Below are 25,486 nucleotides of genomic sequence, written 5' to 3' on the forward strand. Positions count from 1 at the left end.
GCAGAGGTGAGCAGAGTAGACAAAATGTACTCAAGTAAGAGTTACGTTACTTTCAAATGTGGAAGTAGAAGTGAAATGTAGTCGCCCAAATATTTGCTCAAGTAAAAGTAAAATAGTACTTGGAGAAAATATGTTTGTTACTAGAAGTTTGATACATGTTTCAGCCGGGTCATGAAATATGAGAGACTTAACGTGAAATAATGAGAAAAGTGTAATATATCCAAAGAAAACGCCATAAAAACAATAAAGAAAAGAAAGGCGTCCGCACAGTAAAGTGAAGATATTACTGCGCGGATGTCGAAGTACTCCTGGTATTATTACGCCTTGCAATATAGTTCCCCTTCTTATCTGCTTAGAAAATCCACATTGTTTGATTTTGTATAACAATACTTTAGCGTGTAACACTTCACGTAAGCATATTTACATTCTTCTATCTTGACCTGGTTTGGAGCTGTAGAGCAGGAGAGGCTAAATGCTAACGCCGTCTGTGCTGTGCTTGCGTGACTGAGGGCACGAGCGAAGACCAGACAGGTACAAATGAACTCGTCTAAGCTCAGGTAAGAACATATCTCAGTATGTAAAAACGGTGGATTATTCCTTTAAGTATTTTTTTCTTTTACGTTTTTGACGCTGTGATGCAAAATGTCAATGGCAAGTTATAAAGTTACTTTAAGTTACAAAGTAGTTAAAAACATTGAAAACGTGTAGTAGGCCTTTTAATTCAACCTGGTCAGGAGGGCCGGCTCCGTCCTGGGCTGCCCCCTGGACTCTGTGAAGGAGGTGAGTGACAGGAGGGTGTTAGCCAAGCTCACCTCCATCATGGACAACACCTCCCACCCACTGCACGGGACTTTAGAGGAGCTGAGCAGCTCTCTCAGTGGCAGACTGAGACACCCTCAGTGCAAGAAGGAGCGCTACCACAGGGCCTTCATCCCCACTGCTGTCAGACTGTACAATACTGTAAAGTTACTCAGGTGCAATAACGTCTATGCAAAACCACGTGCAAGTTTGCATCAGACAGACTTTTTTTCAATCACCTGCGCACAGGCCATATATATGTTTTTATTGTATATTTGTATATAAGATAGGCTACCTCGAGTTACTATTAGGCTATGATATTTGCACACCTGAATGTTTCTAAGCTGAACAGTTGACGTAACAACTGCTAAGATAAGATAAGCTATTTATTAAATCTATGGATAAGATGGAGAAAGTCCCACCGTATCTTATCTAAGCAGTTTTATTCATGAATCACAGATAGGGGTTTTATTTCACAAAACACTCATCCCGGAAGTAGCTGCGTGCATCTGCGTCAGCTTGACACGTGACGCAGGGGGGCGGGGCGAGGAGGCGCCACAGACAGCGCACAGCAGCACGTCTCTGTCAAGAAACTTTGACCGTACTCCCGTCGTGTTTTCACTGCGATATACCTGCCAAAAGCGACAAGAAACACCCTCACTACCCATATCGGACCGCGGGGAGAGCCATGGCGGGTACGTAGAGCCTCATTTTGCATTTTGACGCTTTGTTTTTGCAGCTTAAAAAGTGTGAAGTGCGCGGTGCGTGATTGACAGTGGAGTTGTTTTGCGCTCTAGGGAAAGCCCCGCTAACAGGAGTGCAGGAAGCTAGCGTTAGCAAAATTCAACAGAGCAGATTATTAGACACAGCAAAATGCTAAACCCGTTTGTCTGCGTGCCGGACATCGGTGTATTACAGCTTTAAAAGTGTCATCTGTGTGTAATAAGCCAGGATTAAGGCGTGTGAGGGACGCCTTGGTTACCTGTCTCACCTGGGTAGGTCCATGCCCACGTTTGTTACTCACACTGAAGGAAATCACTTGAGAATCCGTAATAAAACTGCACTGAGTATTAGTCACCACTTTTTAAAGGCATTCTGTTGTTCTGTTGGTAATAATGGGTTATTACAGCAGGTAGGTCAGCACGACGTGAGAAAGCACTGCTGTATTCAGTCCTGAATTGTGCAATATGACACAATGATTGTGATATTGTCATGATATTATGTTATTCTCAAGACTAAACGTATAGATTTTATATCTATTGATAGGTGGAGGCGTAATTATAAGCCCATCTGGGTTTTCTACCTCTTCCTGCACTTTTATCATTATAATGTAATGGATTGTTTTGCTATTATGTGAAAAACTAATAAATAAATAACTATATATTTGACTAAACACAGCAACATTTGACATATATTTTTTAGTTTCAATTTATTTCATTTATTGTTTTTTCTATGTTTTATAAAGGGACTAGATGCAACTTAGCCATTTTATGCTCACTACTGCCACCTCAGGTCTAGGGCTGAAACGACTAATCGATTATTGAAAGAGTCGACAACTATTTTAGTAATCGATTAATCGTTTTCTGGCTCACACAGACTAAAATGGAGCAAAAATTACCCCAAAAATGTAGTATTTTTGCTTTTATATTTAGGGTCTGTAGTGGTTTGTACAATGTAAATATCATGAATAGAGCCTTCAAAAAACCATTTCCCTCCAACACTTCCTTAAACAGCGCGACTTAAGCTATAATGTGATAAAAAAAAATTAAAAAATAAAATTTTACTACACCATTCACAGCCAAGCGATTAATCGTAAAAATAATCGATAGATTAATCGATTACAAAATGATCGTTAGTTGCAGCCCTACTCAGGTCACATGTGTAACTGCAGCTTCTATATTAAGCTCGTGCACGACGGCAATTCGGACCGAAGTAAAACTTTTTGAGTGACAGTGCAGGATTTTAGGCAGTTGTGGTGAACAGGTCTGGGCTTATTCTACACATTAGGACATGGAAGAACATGTAGGGGGAGGAAAATACTTAATTTTAACTTTTTAAAACTCTGTATAGTCACTTTAATACTATGGACCTGGATTCCGTGTCTTTAATAAAGCTTGAATGTTTTTTTTTTCAAGAGTTAAAAAATCTAAATCTAAATCATTTTAAGTTCCCCTATAATGTTGTTTTCATTGTGTTTGCAAATAAATAGTCAATCCCAGTCGGGTGGCCTTCCTGAGTGATTTTGAAATTGCTATATATTTTGGCTAGTTGTGATATTGATACTGTATCAGATCATTTGACCATTTGAGCTTTGCTAATGGGATTGAGTTTAGCAATTTTTTTCCTGAAGTTACTAGCTAATATGTGTTAACTGTAGGTAACCCTACATACACGACGGCTCAAAGGTTTTGTGAATTCTATAACAATGAAAGGCATGATTTCTATCAATGAAAGAGGGAGCAGCACATAAAGTTTAAACCGTGTCGTGTAAACTCACTCGTAACACATTTCTAACATCCCAATTCCCACACAAAACAGGAAACCGCTTTTCAGGTTTAGTAGCTTCTGCACATGTTAGTAAAAGTATTTGTAATCATCTCTAAGCATCATCAGTGACCGTATACTGGATTATCCGTACCATCAAAGCAAAACAAATGACTTATAATTACTTAATACGCTGAGCATTTATTCGTGTCATTGTCAGTAAACAGGTTCACATGTTTTCTTTGCTGCAATCGTGCAACATGAAACATAAAAAATGATATCATAAAACCTGGTTGAAATAAATAATAAACTGTAAAAACATGCACACACTCTCCCTCTTTCATTGTGTTACAGTGAAATCATAAAGAATTCTTTGTAATGAAAATAAAATGTGTTTCCCGTCTGCCACATTCCGGGCTAATGATTTATCCCGAGTAATGTCCGGAATGTTTGGACACGTCACATGAATTGTCTACCATTAAATTAGGCCTGGAAAACGCTCCAGTACATGTCGTTACTGGTGGAGCTGCACAGATTGGGGAAGAAATATCAAAAAAGATTCTTGAAAAGTACTGCATGTGCGCTTAAATTGGAGTTTTATGTTTTTTCAGACAGGGCTGACGTAGGAACTGCTAAACTAATTCAAGAATCAAATGTATTTCAGAACATGTTTGGAGAGGTCGAAGCTCTGAAGAAACGTTGAACAACAGCTGATGAGGAAAATGTATTCTAATATTGGACTTGGTTGATCTAATACTTGATATGAGGTTGATTTGGACCAGCTTTTACCTTTGCGAACCTTTAGCCGTAAGAGAGGGGTTTATCTTCACCTCTTAACTCCCGCCTGAACCGAGAGCATTTTCTCCAGTTCAGCTTTGCCCAAATCCTGTAGCCCAGTGTAACGCCTCATTTGAAAGCTAAGATCTACAAAACTCATCTAAATGGATCTTTTTCCTCACGTCATCATTTTTCCATCTTTTTTGGGGGGGGGGTATTCAACTCATTTTGTAACTTTTTTATAATATTTTTTTTAGCAATTTTTTTTTCATTTTTTTTAATCAATTTTTTGTCACATTTTTTGTCATTTTTTTGTCATTTTCTTTTGTCATTTTTTGTCTTTTTTGTTATTTTTTTATCACATTTTTTGTCATTTTTTGGTCATTTTCTTTTGTCATTTTTTGTCTTTTTTGTTATTTTTTTATCACATTTTTTGTCATATTTTTGTCATTTTCTTTTGCCATTTTTTGTCTTTTTTGTTATTTTTTGGTCATTTTTTGGTCATTTTCTTTTGTCATTTTTTGTCTTTTTTGTTATTTTTTTATCACATTTTTTGTCATATTTTTGTCATTTTCTTTTGCCATTTTTTGTCTTTTTTGTTATTTTTTTGTCATTTTTTGGTCATTTTCTTTTGTAATTTTTTGTCTTTTTTGTTATTTTTTTATCACATTTTTTGTCATTTTTTTGTCATTTTCTTTTGTCATTTTTTGTCTTTTTTGTTATTTTTTTATCACATTTTTTGTCATTTTTTGGTCATTTTCTTTTGTCATTTTTTGTCTTTTTTGTTATTTTTTGTCACATTTTTTGTCATTTTCTTTTGTCATTTTTTGTCTTTTTTGTCATTTTTTCGTCACTTTTTTGTCACTTCTTCATCAGTGTTTTCGTCTCAGTTCTGTCGCTATTTTCACACCTTTTTTTCCCAGAAGCTTTTGGATTGGGGTAAAGCCAAACTGGAGAAAATGTGCTCGGTTCAGGTGGGAGTTAAGGGGTTTAAACAAGTGCAACAATATTGACAGACCAAAAACTGTGTAGTTGCCGTGTAACCCTTCAAAAACAATCAAAGGTGATACTGCATTACTAAAGTCCATCATTTGAAAGCTAAAAACCTCCAGAGGGTCAGTCACTGAGGCTTAAGTGCTGGGACCTGCAGAGGCACTAATTAGGACTTAATAAGGGACACGTGCTGGGATTGTGGAAGAAGAGTCCCTTTATGTCCATCTCCAAACTCTTCCTTTTAACCTAAAGTCAGACATTCTTAGCTTCAGACAGTTTTCAGAAGTATTGCTTGATGACTGTTCTCGCGTTCTTGGCACAAAAATATACAATTTTGTCATTTTGCCCTTCCAGTACATTTCAACTCCCCCCCCCCCCCCACACTCGAGCTCCCATTCTCCTCTATACCTGATCTGTGTCCCGCTCCACCTCTTCATTATCCGACTCAAAGACAGTGGGAAACTCGACACCGCCTGATCGGTCACCCCCATCCAAAGCAATGCCGCGTCCGGCCGACCCCCAAGCTTTTGTTTACCCCCCCCCCCACCCCGTGCTCCGCAGCCTCTGACACTTTATGATAAGTGATTATGCTTTTGCCGGGAAGCTCTTGTAAGCTCTCTGTGAACTTTGACCTCCTTGGACGCGGCGCAGTCTGGTACATTTCCACCAGGCAAACGCCGCAAATGACAAACTCCCACTGCGCCGCAACTATGTGCTGCCGAAGCAAGACTTTTTTGGCTTCTGTTACCGTGGGCGACAAATCATCCCCGAGCAAGAACAGTCGGGGAAATAAATAAACAATGATGTAATGAACTGAAAAACTTCAACTATTTTTTGAGTCGAAGCAAAGAGCAAATGTGTTGAAATACTTACAAGCCCTAAACACGTTTTTTTTGTCTAGTTGTGGAATACAATTAGTCCTTCAGGGTCTATGATGGCGTCGGACGGATGTTTGATATGGACGAGATATATATAGCTGGTTAAGGTTAGGGTTAGAGTTGTTGGAAAACTTTCAAGTTTGGAAACAGGGAAACAATCATGGTTATGGTTAGGAAAATGGTTTACGTTAGGTTAGAAAAATATAGTTCTCTTTGGTTTATTTTGCAATATATAATGACATGACAGTTTAAAGGAATAGGCCACCGTTTTTACATACCGAGATATGTTCTTACCTCACTTTAGCCGAGTTAATATATCCCCGTCTGGTCTTAACTCCTAAAGACTTCCCCCGCTCACTTCCGTCAATAACGTTTAGTAGTTACTGCGCGGACGTTTTGCTCCTCGTATCATTACGCCTCACAATATAGTTCCCCTTTTTATCTGCTTATAAAATCGACACGTTACATTTCTGTGTAAATATACTTTGCATGAAAACACTTCACGTAACTTTATTTAAATAGGGAACATGTGGAAGAGCTTGGTAGCTTCTATCGTGAGCTTTTTTGGAGCTATGTGACATGTGGGAGAGGCTGCGTATGTGCTCCGTTTGCCTGGCAGAGCGCACGGACAAAGACCAGACGGGGATATATTAACTCGACTAATGTGAGGTAAGAACATATCTCAGTATGTAAAAACGGTGGCCTATTCCTTTAAAATCACATTTTTCCGATAATCATTTGTTTTGTCTCTCAAACTATGACCAAGTGCATGAAATTAACAAAAGTCGTCTTTTTACACATTAAAGAGACTATACGGAAAAAATTAAAAATGGTAAAATGATCTATTTTCCTCCCCCTAAATGTTCCAGCCATGTCCTAATGTGTAGAATGAGCTCAGACCTGTTCACCACAACTGCCTCTAAAATCCTGCACTGTCACTCAAAAAGGTGTCACTTCGGGTCCAAAGTGCCGTCATGCATGAGCTTAATATAGAAGCTGCAGTTACACATATGACCTGAGGTGGCAGTAGTGAGTTCACTGTTCACTGTTGTATTACCGCACATTGATTCCCTTTCTGCACTTGTTTCTCTTTCCCCAGGCTTATATTCGCCTTGGGGTCCAGTCAACCCAGGTAAGTCTGAACTGTTTCCCATGAAGAGCAATTTTTTTTTTTTTAACAAATTAAAGGCACACTGTGGAACATTCCAGGTTATTTATATGTTGCTTTATCACAAGAGTAATTAACTGTATGTGTACAACCAAATACTCTCCAAATGATCAGCTAGACATACGCTATGCCAGTGGTTCCCAAACCCCTGAAGCTTTGGATAACCAGTCCCATAACCCGTACTTTGACGCGAATAATGCAGTATCCAGTCAGTCAGTTCTGGAGTGGACAGCTTTAGGTCCAGAACAAGCACGTGCACGTCTGTATTAGAAGCACTTCAACCTGTATAAAAGCTTGTACTTTATCTCATTGAGTGAAATGTTCGGAGTGAAGGAGTTGAAGCAATGCTAATTACAATAGCTAACCGATGTGACTCTGTAGTGGATGCGATTTGAGCACGGAAATGATCAGTTGAAGGAGTCTTTGAAAGTTGAAAACAGTGCAGAGAAAGCACCAAAAGAAGACCGCTCTGCATGGGCCCTTTAATGATTAGCTACTAGTTTATTCCAAGCAAACATTTGAACCCTGGTGCTCTCGAGTCTCCACTTCAGCAAACAGTACAAGCTCGGGGTGGGAAACGCACGCGGGACGTCACGATACGATGATCTGTCAGTTCATCTTCACTTCATTTACATAAGAAATAGAAACCACAGTCTATTCATAATTCTAAAAACTGTCTTTGAAAGTGATATATTTCTGTGACAGTGTTTGGTCCAAGTGCTTAAAACTGGTCTGACTGAATTGTTATTATTATTATTGGCCTCCATTGACTGTAAAAGTAGTCGTCCTTAATATGCATGTCATCATCAAAAGTATCGATATTAGAATAAAAAGTATCGTATCGTCTCCCGAATGATCCCGATATGTCGTTAAACCGATATATTGTCACACCCCTAGTTACAAGCAAGCTGTGATTTCACAACGTCGGCATCCAGTTTCCTTATGTCCCCAACGACAATGTGGCGGCGTTCTGTGCCTGTAAACATGGTCTTTTTTTTAAACTTTTTTTTCAAGTTCAAGTTCAACCGTCGAGGCCGTACATAGAGATCATCGAGCAGCCCAAACAGAGAGGCATGCGCTTCAGGTACAAGTGCGAGGGGAGGTCTGCAGGCAGCATCCCCGGAGAGAAGAGCAACGATACCACCAAGACGCACCCAGCCATCAAGGTAAGAGTCACTTTACCACACGCATTTTAAAGTCCTCAAGGAATATTTAAATGTGAGTGTGAAAAATGAACTTGTCTTTGGCCCAGGACAGAGCACGTCTGCAGGGTTTTTCTTTCTGCAGGGTGTTGAAAATAATTAAATTCAATGACAGCACCTTTTGAGGTTCAGTTAGAACATGAACACATTCAGGAGGTTCAAGAAACAAAATACTTGGGCATGATCTTAGATAAACACCTAAAGCTTCAAAGTCAAGTCACCAACGTCTGCAGGAAAGTCAAATCAAATCTAGACTGTTTTCGTTTCACATTTGTCATACTGCACTACAGCATGGTCACAAACATCAGCGTCCACTCTGAAGCCAGTCACTTCTCTGTATAAACAAGTAACCTCTGAGATGGCGTCATTGTGATATCACAGAAAAGCACACATTTCAGAAGGTTATCCTAGGAGGTGAGCAGGCTTTTAATGTAAAAAAAAGACCTCATGGAAACTTATTTTGTTGTTTGTAAAATGTATTGCTTTCTCTGCTGTTTGGCTGTTTCTCGTGTTGGAGTTTTTGCCGGCACAGTTATTTTTCTGACTGACCGCTCCTCATCCTCGTCTCAGCAGAATTGCATTTCATTTTTCACTGTAGGTGCACAACTACAGCGGCCCCCTGCGCGTGCGGATCTCCCTGGTCACCAAAAACGCCCCGCACAAGCCCCACCCCCACGAGCTGGTGGGGAAGGACTGCAAACACGGCTACTACGAGGCCGACCTGCAGGAGAGGAGGATACACAGGTGAGAGGGTTTAGATCGATGCCAGTCTTGAGCTTCTGAGACAGTGATAGATACAGAGGGCAGCGCGTCCTACAAGGGGGTGTGGCCGAGCTGAGAGGGAAGGAAAGCTCTCACTCTTTTTAGACGGCAGACTATAAACATATCTATCACACATCAATAAAGTCAAGCCAAATTCAGGTCCATATGGATTTTTCACTGGAAATTGTTCAGTAGAAGCGAAAAACGGCATTCGTCATTAGTATAGTACTGTAGCATGAAGCTGCACATTGCACATGGCTGTTGAACCACTCTTCTCCATGTTTCTGCATCGTTATTTAGAGGAGAAAGAGGAGCTTTGAACATGACCATAAATGGGCATTTGCCAGGATGCTGTCTGTATCAATACTGAACTATTTCAAGTCAGCACGTTCTATTAAACAAAAGTCGCAAAAACAAAGCACAAACAGAATTTGGAAAAGGGAAAAACATGAAAGAACCCACTCAGAAAGACAGACTTCTTCTGTTGAAGTGCGCTAAACTGAATTTCCTGGATCATATTGGCCCTCAGGTAGATCCCAGAACTGTCCTTTGCATTTTCCAAGCCCTAAAACGGTCACCGGGGCATGTCCTGAGCAGCTCGCCACTCAAACTAGATTCATGATGGCGCCGTCGGTTTGTTAGCATGCCTAAGAATGGCTTGTATCGTGTTTTTACCACTTTCCCCCTGCTGTCAGCAAAGGGCGCTCCATTAAAAGGGCTGTGTTTACTCATCAAGTCTCAGATTCAGGTTTTATTTCTATGCTCCATTTTACAACTTGTCTCTTTACTTTCGCCTGGAGTCTTGGATTTGCATAAAGTGTCGAAATCCTAATCTAACCAAAGAAGTGCAGTAAATCAGCCTCCTGTCCAGCCTTGTTTGCTGTGGTAGTGACAGTTGCCTTGGTCTGCAGAGAGTTGCTGATTGGAGGTGACGTGTTGACAGTAGATATAAATAGCAGATGGATAGTGTGTGACTGGTCGTTTGCAAAGGAGTGGAACATTAACTTGCTGCGTCTGTCGGGGGTTTCAAAAGAGAAACCATTTCAGGGCGAGGAATGATCTCAAAGCCAAGTCGCTACGGAAATGCTCTTTTTGACCATTCAGATTGTGATTTTGATTTGACTGTTATTATTCCCGTGGCCTTTATGGTACGACCAGTATTGCCAATTCAACTCCGGCGTGCTAACGTGCCTGCTGCCTGTGTTTCGCTGTAACGCTCGCCTGCCTGATACCATCTTTAGCATCCGTTTTCTGTCTGTGCTCTGAAGATGCTCTCATAGTGTCTGACTTATGCACTGTCACTTTAAGGGAGTGTGGAACCATTCCAAAAAGTGTAGTTCAACTGCCTCTAGAAGCATCCATCCATCCATCTTCTTCCACTTTTCCGTTGCCGGGTCGTGGGGGCAGCCGTTGGAGTTGCCCAAATCCCATTGCACCAGCCCCTATGGCTCCTCCTGCAGGTGGTGGGTCCATGGAAGGACGGCCTCATGGTTCTAACCGGGCCTGTTGGTCTCTCATAAGGGGCTTCTGAACCGCTCTTTGTCTGACCCGTCACCTAGGACCTGTTTGCCATGGGAGACCCTACCAGGGGCACCAAGTCCCCGACAACAGAGCTCCCAGGATCATTCGGATTCTCAAACCCCTCCACCACGTTAAGGTGGCGGTTCCAGGAGGGGCCTCTAGAAGCAGTTAGATTTAAAAAGTCCTACATTGTGTAAAAAAAAAGTGATCCATGAAATCCATTAAAAATATTGTAACGCCAAAAGAAAATGACAAGCAAACTCTGATATTATTAATTTTTTATTTTTTTCAGTGGCACTCGTCTCTTGCAATAGAACTCTTTGTTTGGTGAACATACTGTACAGGCCCGTGTGAAGCTTTTGTCACTTATATTCACTCATTGTGTGAAGAGTAACCTTATACAGAGTACAGGGTCGTTTTTATTAGTGTCGGGGATGCACCGGTTATCAGCTACAAATATCTGATACTGAACTGATACTTCAATGATTATGGACATGCTCAGAAGAAGCTCAGAACCTGGAGAATTATTTTGATCGTAGCAAGAACGCACCGGGTTTGATTCCCACCTGGACGGGACCTTTCTGTGTGTAAAAACATGTACAATAGGTAAATCCTAAAGGCCAGGTGATTCTGACCATCAGCCTGGCTCCACATCTGGAGATACAGTAGGTCCTTGGGCGCAGTACTGCAGTGTCCCACTGCTCCTTACAGGTCACCCCAGTGCCATCGCAGGGTGGGTCAAATGCAGAGGACAGATTTCACTATGGAGACAACAAAGTATACTTTACCTTAAATTAGCAACACCGTTGTATCAGCTGCAAGGTTCACACGTGTGAAAAAAGTAGCGGCATATAGTTTGGAAACTGTGGTAAATGGAACTGATTACTACTACTACTACTAAGCTCCACTGTATTTTGAAAGTCCATACATGTACCAGACTTGTTTCTGATTTTAAATGCAGAAGCAGGTCTTGTCAACTGCTCGCATATTATTATATCACAGTTCATGACAGTTAAAAACTGGAGGTGTTTTCCTGATTGCTTCAGTAAGTAGTCTGGAAAGTAGCAACACCAAGGTGTCCAACGCTTGAATGAAGGATAATATGTAGAATCTTTAAACTAAAATGAAAATAAATTGCTGTTACATGTACCTGGGTAAGACTCTCTCCCACTTCAGTCACATTAATGTGGTTACTAACATAAAAACCTGGTTCTCTGTGGCTGCTGTTTCTGCTACTAACAGTAGTCACCACAACCTCCACAACTACAACTCTGCTACTTCTACTTCAACCACTACTGAAGCCATGGCTGCTGTTTGTACTGAATAAATCTTCTGACTGCCTTTCAGAGGTGGTCAGAAACGTACATTTACTTTAGTACTGTACTTAAGAAGACTTTTAGAGGTCCTTTTACTTCAGGTGTATTTTTGTTGAGAACTTACTCATATTATCATATATCATATAATATAAGAAAAATATAATACTTTCTATTCCAGTAGATTTCTTAAAGCTGCTTTAAGCAACCCCGTTTTTCCGGACCGTCAAGGTTGCATTCCTATATTGCATTGCTAGATGTGCAGCAACAGCAGCGTACTTTGTGCCGCAGAAGGAGCCCGGTGCCGCACACCCAGAGCACACCCCCCCGCACCATGTAAACACAAGCACATGTAGACATCGCTAATGTGTGAAGCAGCAACAGTTAGCGGCTAACAGTTTAGCATTATGGCAGAAGTTTGCAAAATGATTGTGAACTGATGAACATCTGAGCGACCTGCTCTGATGCAGCTGAAATCCTTTGTTTAATAATCCAATATCTACTGGAGCAGTCAGGTTTTTTTTTGTTTCACACAAGATTGAGATTTCCGTAGCTCATTGAATGCAGTCAGTTCAGCGTGTGGTCTAAACAGTGTGGAGGGGAGTGAGGGGCGTGGGTGAGGGGAGGGGGTGGTGATGGAGCAGAGCAGGGTTTACGACTCCACCCACTGATGGAACAAAAAGGCATCACTTAGGGCAGCTTAAAGCGGCTCCAAAGTTAAAAGTATTAATTTGTGTATTTTCTCCTGTGTAAAAGCCTTATGATGCAAACTCCAGAACACTAGGTGGCGCTGTGCACATGTACTCTTAATGCCTTACAAGGAAGAAGTTTTGTTCAATTCATGTTGCCACAGGCGCTGAATTTAGGCGTGAGTGATCATGTTTTTGACGCCGCAGTTATTCATGATGATTGATTTTGTTTGTTCTACTTTGAATCTAAGTCATTTCTTAGGCAAATGCTTCAGTTCTGTCATTTTTAATCCTTAATTTGTGACGGCTAGTACGACTTACTGTCGGTGTGTTTCAGTTTTCAGAACCTGGGAATTCAGTGTGTGAAGAAAAAGGATGTGAACGAGGCCATCACCTGCCGCCTGCAGACCGGAAACAACCCCTTCAACAGTGAGTACTTTCACTCCGGCGCTGCCATGTTGTTATCAGCGAGCCATCAGCCTGCATTTCTGCACGACTCAGCAACTGCCGATACAGCCCTTTTCAAATTCTACAGTTATGTATAGGGCCCGACTGATACGGACAGGGGCGTCGGACTAGGGGGGTAAAGGGTACTGAGTACCCAGGGCCCAGAGTAGGGTGGGGGCCCTCAAAAATGCTGCAGAGAGCGTTCTGTGTTGTACTTTCTAAGTTTCCTCATAATTGATACTATAAGAACTGAACAACCGGGCTGAAATACAGTGGTTGCTACACAGAATTTTGCACAAACAATAATGATGGATAATATCTCAGGGCCCTGACACCCCTTTAAAAATGTGCCAAATGGTTCAGCCCACACCGGTGTTCAGCACCAGCTTCAGCTCAGCAGTGACTTTGATGAGGTGGACTCTGTAATGTAATGACACAGAGCTGGGAAATAGAGATATTAGTCTGGCCTCGCTCTTATGTGCTTTTATTTAACACTAGCCTATACTCATAAATGACAGTTAAACATGCAGTGAGTCCTGCCTCTGCCTGTGCTGAGAAGTGGATGGTGCAGAGTCAGAGACAGAGCTCCTTCTCGCCTCGTTTTAACCTCTAAAGTTTCTCTTTCCTCATATTTATTATAATTGACCCATCAGGCCAATACAGTGACAAAAGCCACAGGTCGCGCACGCCGTTTTCGCCGAATGAAGTATGCTTATTATCCGCGCTCATTTGGAGACACGCATCCACCAAGATAGTTTGTACCCAGGGCCCAGAATTTGGTGCTACGCCCCTGGATACGGATGTTTGGGGTCTGATACTGATATGAAGGGGGTTGGCATGGCCGATAACTGATATATAGGCCGATATTTTAAGTTTTGATGTTTGTTTGTTTGTTTTTTATCTTTGAAATAGTCTTTAGTTAAACATTTATTGTTAGTAACACTAATAGTAAAAGTTTAAATCATAGAAATCTATCTAATAGAGCAACGACCGATGTGGGTTTTTCCAATATTTTTTAAAACTGTCTGGTAGGGGCGCTGTACAATCGAGCTTGTTTAAAACAAAAATCAGTACATTCCAATTAAAAAGAAATTGTAAGTCTCTATCTCTTATGCTTCCGAAATGATATGCAAAAGTCTAAAGCGTAAAAGACGTACAATAGGTGAACCCAGACTGAGCTCTTTACAGTCTCTATCATTTTCAGTTCTGGAGATATTGGCCGATATAAGGCAGATATCAGCTGATAGCCAATATTGATAATACCCAAATATCGTCCGATATATCGGTCGGGCCCTAGTTATGAATAGGGGTGAGAACCTCAGGGTACCTCATGATTGGATCCGATATACAATACATGGCTCACAATAACGATAACCTTACTATATGTTGATACCGTGATAATTGATATATATTGCTCAAAAATAACCTGTGATACATAAATAAATAGTGGATAAATGATCCCTGCGCATTTGTAGGAACAAGCTCAGATAGCTAAAGGCGAAACTCTGAAAAACAATTGGTCCCGGAGCGCTATAGAGGTCACCGGGGGTGGAAAGTTAACGCACCGTGTTAACCACTCATTCAGCCGCTGGGTCACTGAAAGGTCAAATATAAACAGTTTTTCCTTATGAAGAGTAACATGATGCACCTTTAAGGATAAGAGTTCACTCTGACTTGTTCCCAAAGTCTGCGTGTGAAAAGCTGCCAGTAGATTAGTCAGGATTCCGAGCCTGTTGTGTTTTGGTCACCACACCCTCTCTGTCTGTTCCTCTCTCCGCTGTGGGGCAGTTCCCGAGGCCAAAGTGTGGGAGGAGGAGTTCGACCTGAATTCAGTGCGGCTGTGCTTCCAGGCGTCCATCACCCTGCCCACGGGGGACCCGTACCCGCTGGAGTCCGTGGTGTCGCAGCCAATCTACGACAACCGTGAGTCAGCACAACATGCACGTACGACAGGCACCGGCACTTAGATAAGATTACATCAGGTGAGGAACTAGAAAGCTCTATAGCTGATTGTATTTTTAAAATTACAAACAATGAAAGAGGAATCTGTCCGTAAACTCCAACCTCTTTCCTTACTTTCCTATTTGTGCAGCATCCCAATTCAAGCAGGGACAAGTTCATAAGCACATTTCACAACTTTTCAGGGCCACTTTCACAAGAATGCTAGAAAAAATCATTCATGAAATTGATTATAATTATAATTCTTTATAATTAGATGTCCTGGGTTTTGTCTGAATAAACTAAAAGAGGACAAAACAAATGTCATTTCACTACTAGAAAAAAGCAAATCAGATAGTTGACATGAAAAATGTCATTTCTTCTTTTTTATTTGGAAATAATCCATTTCATATGTAAAAACCCAAATTGCATATCATGAACAATATGTATGTAGCGGACAGGGCTGGGTATATTTTGTTAAAATTCCAATTTTACTTTTATGTATTTTTTGTTAAAAGCTTAAGCATCAGGCTCGAGATGAGTAATTGAACAGCATGGTGGCACGCTGGTTAGAACTCGCGAGTTTATTCTACCATTAAAACATGTACAATAGGCTCCTCTCGGAGGCCAGGACTCCTGTAAAAGTGATTGTGACTTTTACAGAGGAGGTTCCTGGTTAAATAGTCTCTGACTCTGAGAACATTTGAAAATGACCCCTCTAAATACATTTATTGTGGAAAGTTGATCCAAATTCACATTTTAAGGACAGTTTTTGTTCAGTTTTGCTTTTGATTAACAACACTATATGGGTTGGGAGAAGAAAAACCTAGGCACTCTTGCAACAACATGTTTGGTATATTTTCATAAAAAGCCTTCATTTCAAGTGGCTAATTCATACAAAAAGTCTTTGCCAACATTATGTGCTGGGTTTTCTCTCCTAGATCCCCCAAATAAAGGCTTTTAGATCATATGCAAAGAGATTCTGGACGAGTGCCTTTGGTTTTCTTCATTTCTCTCACGACATGAACATCAGCACGATCACCTCACTTGCTCCTAAAACTGTCCAAAGTCCCAACCACAACCCACATCCTCCTCATTCAGTTTCATGGTTTCCGTCAGCGTGATCTGAAATCTTCCACCGTCTCTTCACCAGGAGCTCCCAACACGGCCGAGCTGAAAATCTGCAGAGTCAACCGCAACTCAGGCAGCTGCAAGGGAGGCGACGAGATCTTCCTGCTCTGCGACAAAGTGCAGAAAGGTGGGAACTCCTCATGACTTCACTTAACACGCAGCACTCTGAACTCATGACACCACTGTCATACATGAAAGACAGGACACTGTATTTTTGAGTGAAATAAAATATACATTTGAGCCTTGACATAGGTATTAATAAAGAGCGGTTGAATTGAAATCACAATAGACCTATTTGATATTTTTGCATCTCAAAGCAGAAGGTATTCAATGTGCTAAATACAATATATGAGCCTCCGTTTTAGAGAACCACACGCTGACAAATCAATGGCGCCATGATAAACCAGTATTTCCTCATCCGTTTAGTCAAAGTCATATTTTTGCAGACTAAAATTGGACTAAAACTAAATAAAAAGTTGTTTATGAGACAAAAACTATGACTAAAATGTCCAGATATTTTTGTTCACTAAAATATGACTAAATAAAAATGAGACTAAAATAATCCAAACTTCTAATGACAGTTTGAAATTCAAAGGAACAGGTCTGAGCTTTGTTCATGTGGGGGAAGCTCCATGAAGCAGAGGACCTTGATTAAATATGATTGTTAGAAATATTATGAATTCAAAGTTGACTAAATTCGTCGTTCGAAATTTAGTCGACTAAAACTAGACTCAAATTGAAGAGAATTATAATTCTATTACATTTTCATCAGAAGACTAGGACTAAAACTAAATTAACACTGATATGGCAAGGCAAGTTTATTTGTAGAGCACAATTCATACACAAGGCAAATACAAAACAAATACAATCAATAAAAACATCAACATAAAATTAATCAATTACAGTAAGAGGCAAGAGTGTAGATAAAATACTTTCAGTTATATGCATTTTTAAGTCTTGTTTTGACTCGCTCTGTCTTGAGCACTATTTCACTCTGTCTTGAGTCCTATTTCACTCTGTCTTGAGCCCTATTTCACTCTGTCTTGAGCCCTATTTTACTCTGTCTTGAGCCCTATTTTACTCTGTCTTGAGCCCTATTTTACTCTGTCTTGAGCACTATTTCACTCTGTCTTGAGCACTATTTCACTCTGTCTTGAGCACTATTTCACTCTGTCTTGAGCACTATTTTTACTTGCTCGTTCACAAAAAGTTACCCAACCTCTGTTTTGTCGCTCCTTCTCCTCTGTATAAACGCAGAACTGTTCAGAAAGGTTTTACAGATGGTTTATAGACTATAATGAAATACTTCCGGACTCTTTCTCAATAAAATCCAAGAAATGCAGGTCGGAGTGCTTCAGCAGTAGAAGAAGAAACGATTAAAGCAACAGGCTTACTGAAAGCCGCACGAATAAAGCATAATACTACTCCAGGAAGGTTTTGGACGAAGGAACATGTTTTAACTTGATTTAAAGCTTCCGGTTCAAAATGTAGACTGCGAGGAAAATCAGGAAAAATGACAATTATTATTCCAAATCATGCAGCTGTCGCACTGAGTCTGTGCAAAAACTGCTGACCCAACTCGTTTTCAACATGGCTACTATGCCTAAAACGCTCTAAACTCACATGAAAAAAATCCCTGTATGTCAAGTCACTTTTGTTGTTTTTTTCATTGTGCTGTGTTAAGCTCCGTGTTTTGGGTCAGTTCCAAATTTAGCACCTTCAAAAGCCCTGAGTGTGCGCTGTTTACAAGCGAGAGGTGACAGGATGAGTCAACGGAAGGCGAGCAGTTTCCGCCGGTGCATATGTGGAGGAGGTGAAAGCAAAGCGGGTTTCACTCGTGGTTTTAATGCTTTTATAGGAACGTATTGGTTTGAAATAAACGGGGTGGTAGTGACACAGTTGAGTATCCTGTTTGAATACTATGTGAAACAAAAAAAGTATTGTTAGTCTTTTGACAAAGATGGAATTTACTTCTAGATCTAGACAGATGTGAACATAAACAGGAAGCGGAGTAACCAATCAGCAACGGGTGGACATCGGGCTGGCCGATTTTGGCCAACATTTGTTTGTTGTTATGATGACTCAAAACAGCGGCTAACTGTGTCCTGCTGCAGAGACAAAGACAAGCCGACGCCTCTAAGCCTCACACAACACCCCCCCCCCCTCACCCCTCACACCCCCTCACCTGCCCCCGCACCAGCAAACACACAAACATCTGCATAGGAGCCGCAAAACAGTGGCAATGTCTGAAGAAGCACAGTGAGTGTTAGCCCATGGTTTGTGTGGAGCCTCACAAGGCCATGACTTCACACAGTTTAGAGCTAACAACTTGATATGTACGTGAACAAATACTAGTAAAGACTTCACTATTCACCGCCAGGAGTCCAGCTAATCCACTCAAAAATCCACAGCGATGGATAGTTTCCCTCTTCGAAGTTAAGCATCCTGGTGCACTGACGGCACCTGCCGTGTTTCTGTTATGCCCATTTGATGAGTTAGCGTGAGCTTGTAGCTAGGGCTGAGCGATAAATCGAATTAATTAATAAATCGTAAAATCGAGTCCGCCGCTCCATGTTTCCCCAACGTGCGGCCACGTTGGAAAGACCAGCGGAGAAGCAGAGACTTTCTGACGATCTCTGCTGCTTCACAAACTTTCCTCCGGTCTGCTCCTGTGCCTTTCTCTCACTCTGCTCTGAGCGGACCATTTAACTCCGCCCCTTTCCTATGGGTCTCCATGGAGACGGTTGTCAATCACAGCAGAGGCATGAAGACGATAAAACTAAAGCACTTTTGAAAACCTCATGGCTTTTTAAGAGGTTTCACTTTTGAGAGCAGACCAGGAATATCTAAAACAGAAATAACATTATAAAGGCTTATGTTTTGTTAATGGACCTAATTGTAGCTACATTATGAAATATTAATGAGCAGGACTCTGAGCAGTTTTCTTCATATGAGACTTTTTAAAGTTTATTTCAAATAAAATTGATTAAAATTGTAATCGTATCGGCCAGCTCTACTTGTAGCTGATTCTTCTCTTCCTGTTTGTTAGTCAGAGTATTCCCTGGGCTTAACCTGACAGGTGCTGCACCATCATGGCGTCCGGATCCAGAATGCGGCACAATAATAATATTCAATAATATTCAAACAGCAAATCCCGAAACTCACAGACTCTAACCTTTCTGTTGGTTTGTTGTCGCTTCTCAGGGCACGCCACACTGTAACAGCGATTTTACAAATTGACAATACAGTTAGTCAACAAAAGTTAAGTTATCTGTTTGTGCATATGAATGAATAGAAAGGAAATAAAAGAAAATTAAACTAAACATTGGTGCTTTAGTGCTAAAAAAAAGTATAAATATCCCACCCACTAAGAGTGAATCCTTGTGTGTTTGCAGCATTCTTTTGTTTACACTCCTTCAGAGGGCCAAGTCACGTAGCAAGTGACAAGAAATGCCTCTTTTCGCAGGGCGTTTTCTTGTTCATTCAGCCAGAAAGCAGCTTTGTGTTTGCAGTCGAGAGAGGAGTCCCCTGAGATCTCTGTAGCGTGTGAGAGAGAAAGGCCTTTAAAAAGTTGCCTGATGATTCAATAATGCTGTTACTATGAGTGCAGTGAGAACCGTTTGATAGATAATACAGAGTCAGTGTTGACGGCTTTATGCTGCACAGAGGTGATGAAACACTGATCTAAAAATAGGTTTGTTTTTTCAGAGTATTAAAACTATATTTGATCATTGGTCTTGTTCAGCCCATGTCTGCTTTGGTTCCCTGGGTGAACCAAATGTTTTAGACTGATACTGAAAGTGTTTAGGTTTTGTAAAAAAGAAAAGGAAAAAAAAGAACAAATATCTTGCTTTGTCCTCTCTCCGGGATCCAGGGAAAAGCCAGGGATTGATACTGAACCCATACAAATTGTGGCTTGAAGACATCCAGCCCTTTGTTCCAGTGAGTCCGGACATGCCAGTGCTTGGCCTCTTAAAGTTTTACGGTTCAAAGATGCGTTTTGTATATTGCCAAACAAAATACCTGTGAACAGCACGAGCATTGCTAATGTTGCTAATGCTAGCTTTAACTGATACTGGTATATCAGAATCAGAATTGTTTTTAGAAGTATTGATGGGGTCACCAATGTTGCACTGTCCTATGTTTGTTTATTAATTCATGAAATTGCCATGAGCATATTTGCATTGTACTTTATATGTCGACATTTTCATGTGTTTAGAACGGATGTTAAATAGTTTTCACTCACTGCAAAACAGTGGACAAAAAATAAAATACTACTATTAAAGAAGGTTTCCGGATATGCCATCCATCCATTTTCTTCCGCTTTATCCGGGGCCGGGTCGCCCCGGATTACCCATATCCGGAAACCGGATATGGGTAATCCAAATCTCTTTGTATAATGAATTCCCCCTCTCTCCTTCAGAGGACATCGAGGTGCGCTTCTTCCAGGACGCGTGGGAGGGGAAGGGCACGTTCTCGCAGGCCGACGTCCACAGACAGGTGGCGATAGTGTTCCGCACGCCCGCCTTCCACGACACCAACCTGTCCAAGCCGGTCAGCGTCAAGATGCAGCTGAGGCGGCCCTCTGACAGGGAGGTCAGCGAGCCAATGGACTTCCAGTACCTGCCCCAAGACCCAGGTCAGCCAATCACAACAGGCCGAGCTACTCACAAGACCCGCCCAATTTGATGCGGTAGAATAGTAGGACTAGTAGTAGCTGAGGGAAAGATCTTTGATCCTATTTCTTTCTTTTTCCAGTCAACATACAAGAGTGTTATAGAGTGTGGCTTGTAGTCTTGCCACACGGCAAGAAGGTCCTGGGTTTGCATAGCATCATGATGCTAACTTCCTGTTTCCTGTCATAGTTTTATTCCTATAGAAAGTTAGCCGTGTCTTGTTTGAACATAAATATATACACATTATATTTTATTATATTAAATGATATTATATAAATCGAAAGTCACAGAAAAAATGCAGTTGTCGGATAATTACTTACAACATAATAACTGTACACAGGATGTAAAAACTTCACTGGTGGAGTCTTCTGTGGAACTGGAACGTTTTAGCCTTGAAGCTAAAGGCTAACGTTAATTTGACAAACTTAAAAATAGCTCCAAAACCTGAACTAGTTTATATGAAACACACTGGGCTTGAGTTTATTTGTGTTCTGTCTTTTAGATATTATGGTACTTTTTTATTGACGTTCACATGTGGACAGGGAGTTCTGACTTCCTGTAGAAATAAAAAGGAGAAGCAGCGTTCGATTGTAACGTATGCAGACAGTTAGCAAGTTGGCTAGTCCGGCAGACTTTACAGAGTCCGTTAACCTACGCAGTTTGTTTTTCCTATAGCCGTTAGCATTAGTCACCTAACAACACACATTATGAATGACCCAGATGTTTTCTAAAAGAGTCCTCTGAGCTAAATGCTAACTCCAGTTCAGTTTTGCTTAATGTGGGACGGAATCACATCCAGTGGTCACCAGACATCATCTTATAATGTGTTAATAATAAAGAAACCACAGAAATTATATAAATGCCATGAAAGGGACAAAACACGCTATACTTTAGTATTGCACCTGGCTTCCCTATCCATATTTATGGGGATAGAATGTTTAATTCAGATTATTCCAAGATTCAACAGTGAACAAAATGTGCGCATTTGTTGGAACAGGCTCAGATAGCTGAAGGCATTTCTGTGGTTTTCACTGGATCCATAAGTGAAGGCTTTAACTAGCTTGTTTATTGTGTTTTATTTGTGATGAATATAATAATTGTGATATTAATAACTTAGTATTTTCTGTTCTCATGCAGATGAGTTCAGGCTGCATGTGAAGAGGAAGTGCACAGCCGACATCTTCCAGAGTCTGAAGGTTTCCTCTCTGTCCTCTGGTCAGTAAAGGCTTTTTACATCAGTCTTTTCAAACATATACCTGGAGACGCTATGTGATTTTGTGTAACTTGGCATTAACACAAGTTTGATTTCCAGTGCCCATCCCAGCAGAGAGGAGACAGATCACCGCGCCCCGGAGAACAGTCCAGGTCAAACCGCCAACTATGAGCACACAACCAGGTCAGACCATAGTAACACTGGCATTTTCTTTCATCTACGACAATAAAGCACTGCAATAAGTTTACTTAAGCTTTAGGCCTTGGGCAAATGAAATCATAAACGTCTCCTCTTGGGCAAACAGCAGCGCCCGTCCTGTTTGTTCTCTCCATGAAGTGATTAGATGAGTGGAGTGTCGCGTTAAGGCTTACAGTCTGTGCGTTTACATGTGAATAGATCTAACATTCAAGAGATCGATGATTCAGCCCCATTCCCCTGTAATGGCACTGTGAAATGAGCATGGCTGCTTAGTCTGCTTTTTCCTGCTGCTGTACAAAAACCAGCATGGTTAAAAATATGACATCGAGCTCAGCGTCGTCACGTGGGGCATAGCAATTTTTTTGAAAAATAAAAAAAACCTTTGAAACCAGGCTTTTACAGGGATATTTCAGGATTTTTGACATACGGCTCATTTCCTAGTTATCCAGAGTGTTGCTGGTACCTGGAGGTATTTTTTTTTGCAATTCATGCAGTTCTTATGTTTGAAGAGTTTCGTGGCGCTAGGCTAATGCAAGGCTTGTGCATTTCTATGGTATCAGCTAGCCTGCATTAAAAACAGTGTGACCCGCTCCACAGAGCACCTGAGACACCAGACTAACCATATAAATGTCTGTGTTGATAGAATCATGTTTGGAATATAACTGACCTGCATCACATGAATGATCACATTTTGAGGGACTATCTTCTAGCAGATCACTCCGCCGCTGCGTAGCTTATACAACCACGAAGCTGATGCTGCTCAAGGATAAGTTATTTTTAATGCAAAATGGTTAAAATTATTCTATGGACACAGACATTTATATAGTTATCGTTAGTTGTTATAAATGATTTGCCTCAGGTGCTCTGTGGAGCGGGTCAGACTGTTTTTAATGCAAGCTAGCTGATACCATAGACATGCATTAGCCTAGCGCCACGGAACTCTTCAAACATAAGAACTGCATGGGGTCCAAAGCTACATAAGAACCCTGCTTCCAAAGTGTCTTTTGGGGTTGCCCCTGATGACCAGGGGGTGGTATTACAGCAATGTCGGCTCCCGCCTTGAGGACCAAAGGGCTTTCCTCGTCCATGGTCTAAAACGGATTTATTTGCACTTTTGGCTCAAAAGCTTCCTGTTTTGTTCAATTCTCTTTCCTCTGATGAAAAGTGTTTGTGGCATTAAGGTGCAGTATTTGGGAATTTAAATGGCATTTAAAAGCATTAAATTGGACTTGCATGTGCCTGTGTAAACCTTGTTAGTGCTGTTTAATACATCATTTTAATAGTGTTGTCTCCCCCAGTGATGGCGCCCCCTGCTGCCATATCCCCCCGAGTGCAGTCGGCCTACTGCTACTCCCAGCCCTCCCAGCCTTTCCCCCACCACCAGCACAAAGTGGAGCCCTCCCCCTCCATCTCCTCTGCCTCCATCCAGCCCTGGAAGATCTTAGAGACCCTCACGATCGCGTCTCAACCTAAAGCCACGCCCATCTCAGTGTCCTTCTCCCAGAACCAGCCCAACCCGGCCAGCGTCAACGCCAACCTCCCCTCCTCCTGCACCACCTCCGCCTCCAACCAGGACTACTCCACAGTCAACATCTCCGACCTCCACGAGTTCTTCCCCAGCTACTCCTCTGCGATGGGGCTGGAGCCGCCATCTTCCCAGCCGCCGGCCTCCTCCGCCTCCTCCTCCTCTTCTTCGGCGCAAATCCAAAGCCAGCCGTACCACGTGGAGGGAGCCATCGATTACGACGACTTCCCGAGCTTCTCCGACGCACAGGACGGCGGGACGCTGGAGAGCCTCAACATGGACGACTTCGTGGATCTGGTCAACCTGCCCGTCAGCCGCCTGCAGGTGAGCGAGGGCGCGGCGAGCCAGGCCGGGTGTCAGCAGGCGCCGCCCTCCTCCGCCCAGGGCACGCAGGAGCAGGCGGGGAACCCGGGGAGCACGTGGATGGACTACCCCACCAGCATCACGGACTTGCTCAACAACGAGAACATGATGGACACTTTAGGCGCCAGCAGCAACGGAGTCCAGGCGCACGTGGGGGACTTCGACGGGTTTATGTCCACGGACGACGAACGCTTGATTTCAATTCTTAACAGCTAAGGAGGTTTTTGTAAGCGCGGCGCCAGAACACGGACTGTTTTCAAGACAATGTTGAATAAAGGTGCGTGTAGGGCTGAGAGACGATGTAGCAGAACCACTGCGGATGCAATGTTTGGATGCAAGTAAGTCTGGTTTTATAAGGTCATGTCAAATATAGAGAAGAATTTCAGTAATCACTATTATCAAATGGACTATTCTACAGTATGGTCGCTAATGGATTATCTTCTGCAAACAACACAATATCCATAAGGTCTTCTCTTAGTCTAGACCACTGCAGTGTTCCCTCAAATGCTAAGTGTTAGCATTTTACAGCTTAGTAATGAATTGGATGGAAATCGCATATTTACACTGGACAACAAAGGATTTTACCAAGAAAACACAAGCTTGTTTTGGAATAACTGACAGTAATGAGCATTAATAACTAGGGCTGGAGAGGGAAAAAAATCACATTGCAATACTTCTTTGTTTAGTTTACCAGGGTAGGTAAGAGATCGATGGCCAAGTGCTCTAAAAATGTGAACAATACTGTCAATTCCTTTCAAAAGTCTCAGCAGAACATCCATTTAGACCATTTATGATGTGCAACACTGACGTTCGGAGAAAGCAGAGGTGGATAGTACTCCGTTACATTTACTCAAGTACGTGTACTTCAGTAACCTTTTGAAGTAATTCATACAGTACTTCTATTTGAGTCATATTAAAGTGAAGTATCTGTATTCTGGCTCGTGACACTGTGAGTACATCTTTAAGTCAAAACTTCATTTTGACACGTTACTTAATTCTTCATAATGATTTCTTTTTCAGATGTTTTTAGGTTTTCTTTCAAATATTTTCACATTATTTCATGTTTTGTTTCTCACCATTTATGTCATAATTGAATCCTGAATCAGACTTCTGCGCTCAAACAGTTCCTCAGTACTCGAGTAACATTTTCTCCAAGTCAATTTTTTTACTCTGACTTGAGTAAATATTTGGGCCACTACTTTTTACTTCTACTTGAGTAAAAGTAGATTAGTGTATGACTTGCACTTTCATCTGAGGAGTGCAGTAGGGGAGTCCAGCCTAGTAAATGTGTGGACGAAGGAAGGGGCGCAGTCTGGAAATATTCCAGAGGGCGAAAGAGGAACGTTTTGGAGAGGTCGGTCAGACGTGTCCCCTCTGGCTGGTACAGATGGAGAGAGAGGGGGGTGAACG

At 41.6% G+C, this 25,486-nt stretch overlaps 1 protein-coding gene across 1 annotated transcript; it reads left to right on the top strand.

Moving 5' to 3' along the window:
- The first annotated feature begins 1,366 nt into the window (after window positions 1-1,366).
- rela (v-rel avian reticuloendotheliosis viral oncogene homolog A) lies at window positions 1,367-25,188 on the top strand. The gene is made up of 11 exons (XM_079579610.1): window positions 1,367-1,493; window positions 7,030-7,062; window positions 8,119-8,264; window positions 8,899-9,044; window positions 12,923-13,014; window positions 14,821-14,955; window positions 16,124-16,228; window positions 20,525-20,740; window positions 21,915-21,992; window positions 22,090-22,173; window positions 23,487-25,188. Exons 1-11 carry the CDS (start codon window positions 1,487-1,489, stop codon window positions 24,290-24,292), a joined length of 1,848 nt encoding a protein of 615 aa, XP_079435736.1. The 5' UTR covers window positions 1,367-1,486; the 3' UTR covers window positions 24,293-25,188.
- The last annotated feature ends 298 nt before the right edge of the window (window positions 25,189-25,486 follow it).

Source organism: Gobius niger, assembly GCF_951799975.1.
Source record: "Gobius niger genome assembly, chromosome: 21".
In the NCBI taxonomy this organism is placed as follows: domain Eukaryota; kingdom Metazoa; phylum Chordata; class Actinopteri; order Gobiiformes; family Gobiidae; genus Gobius; species Gobius niger.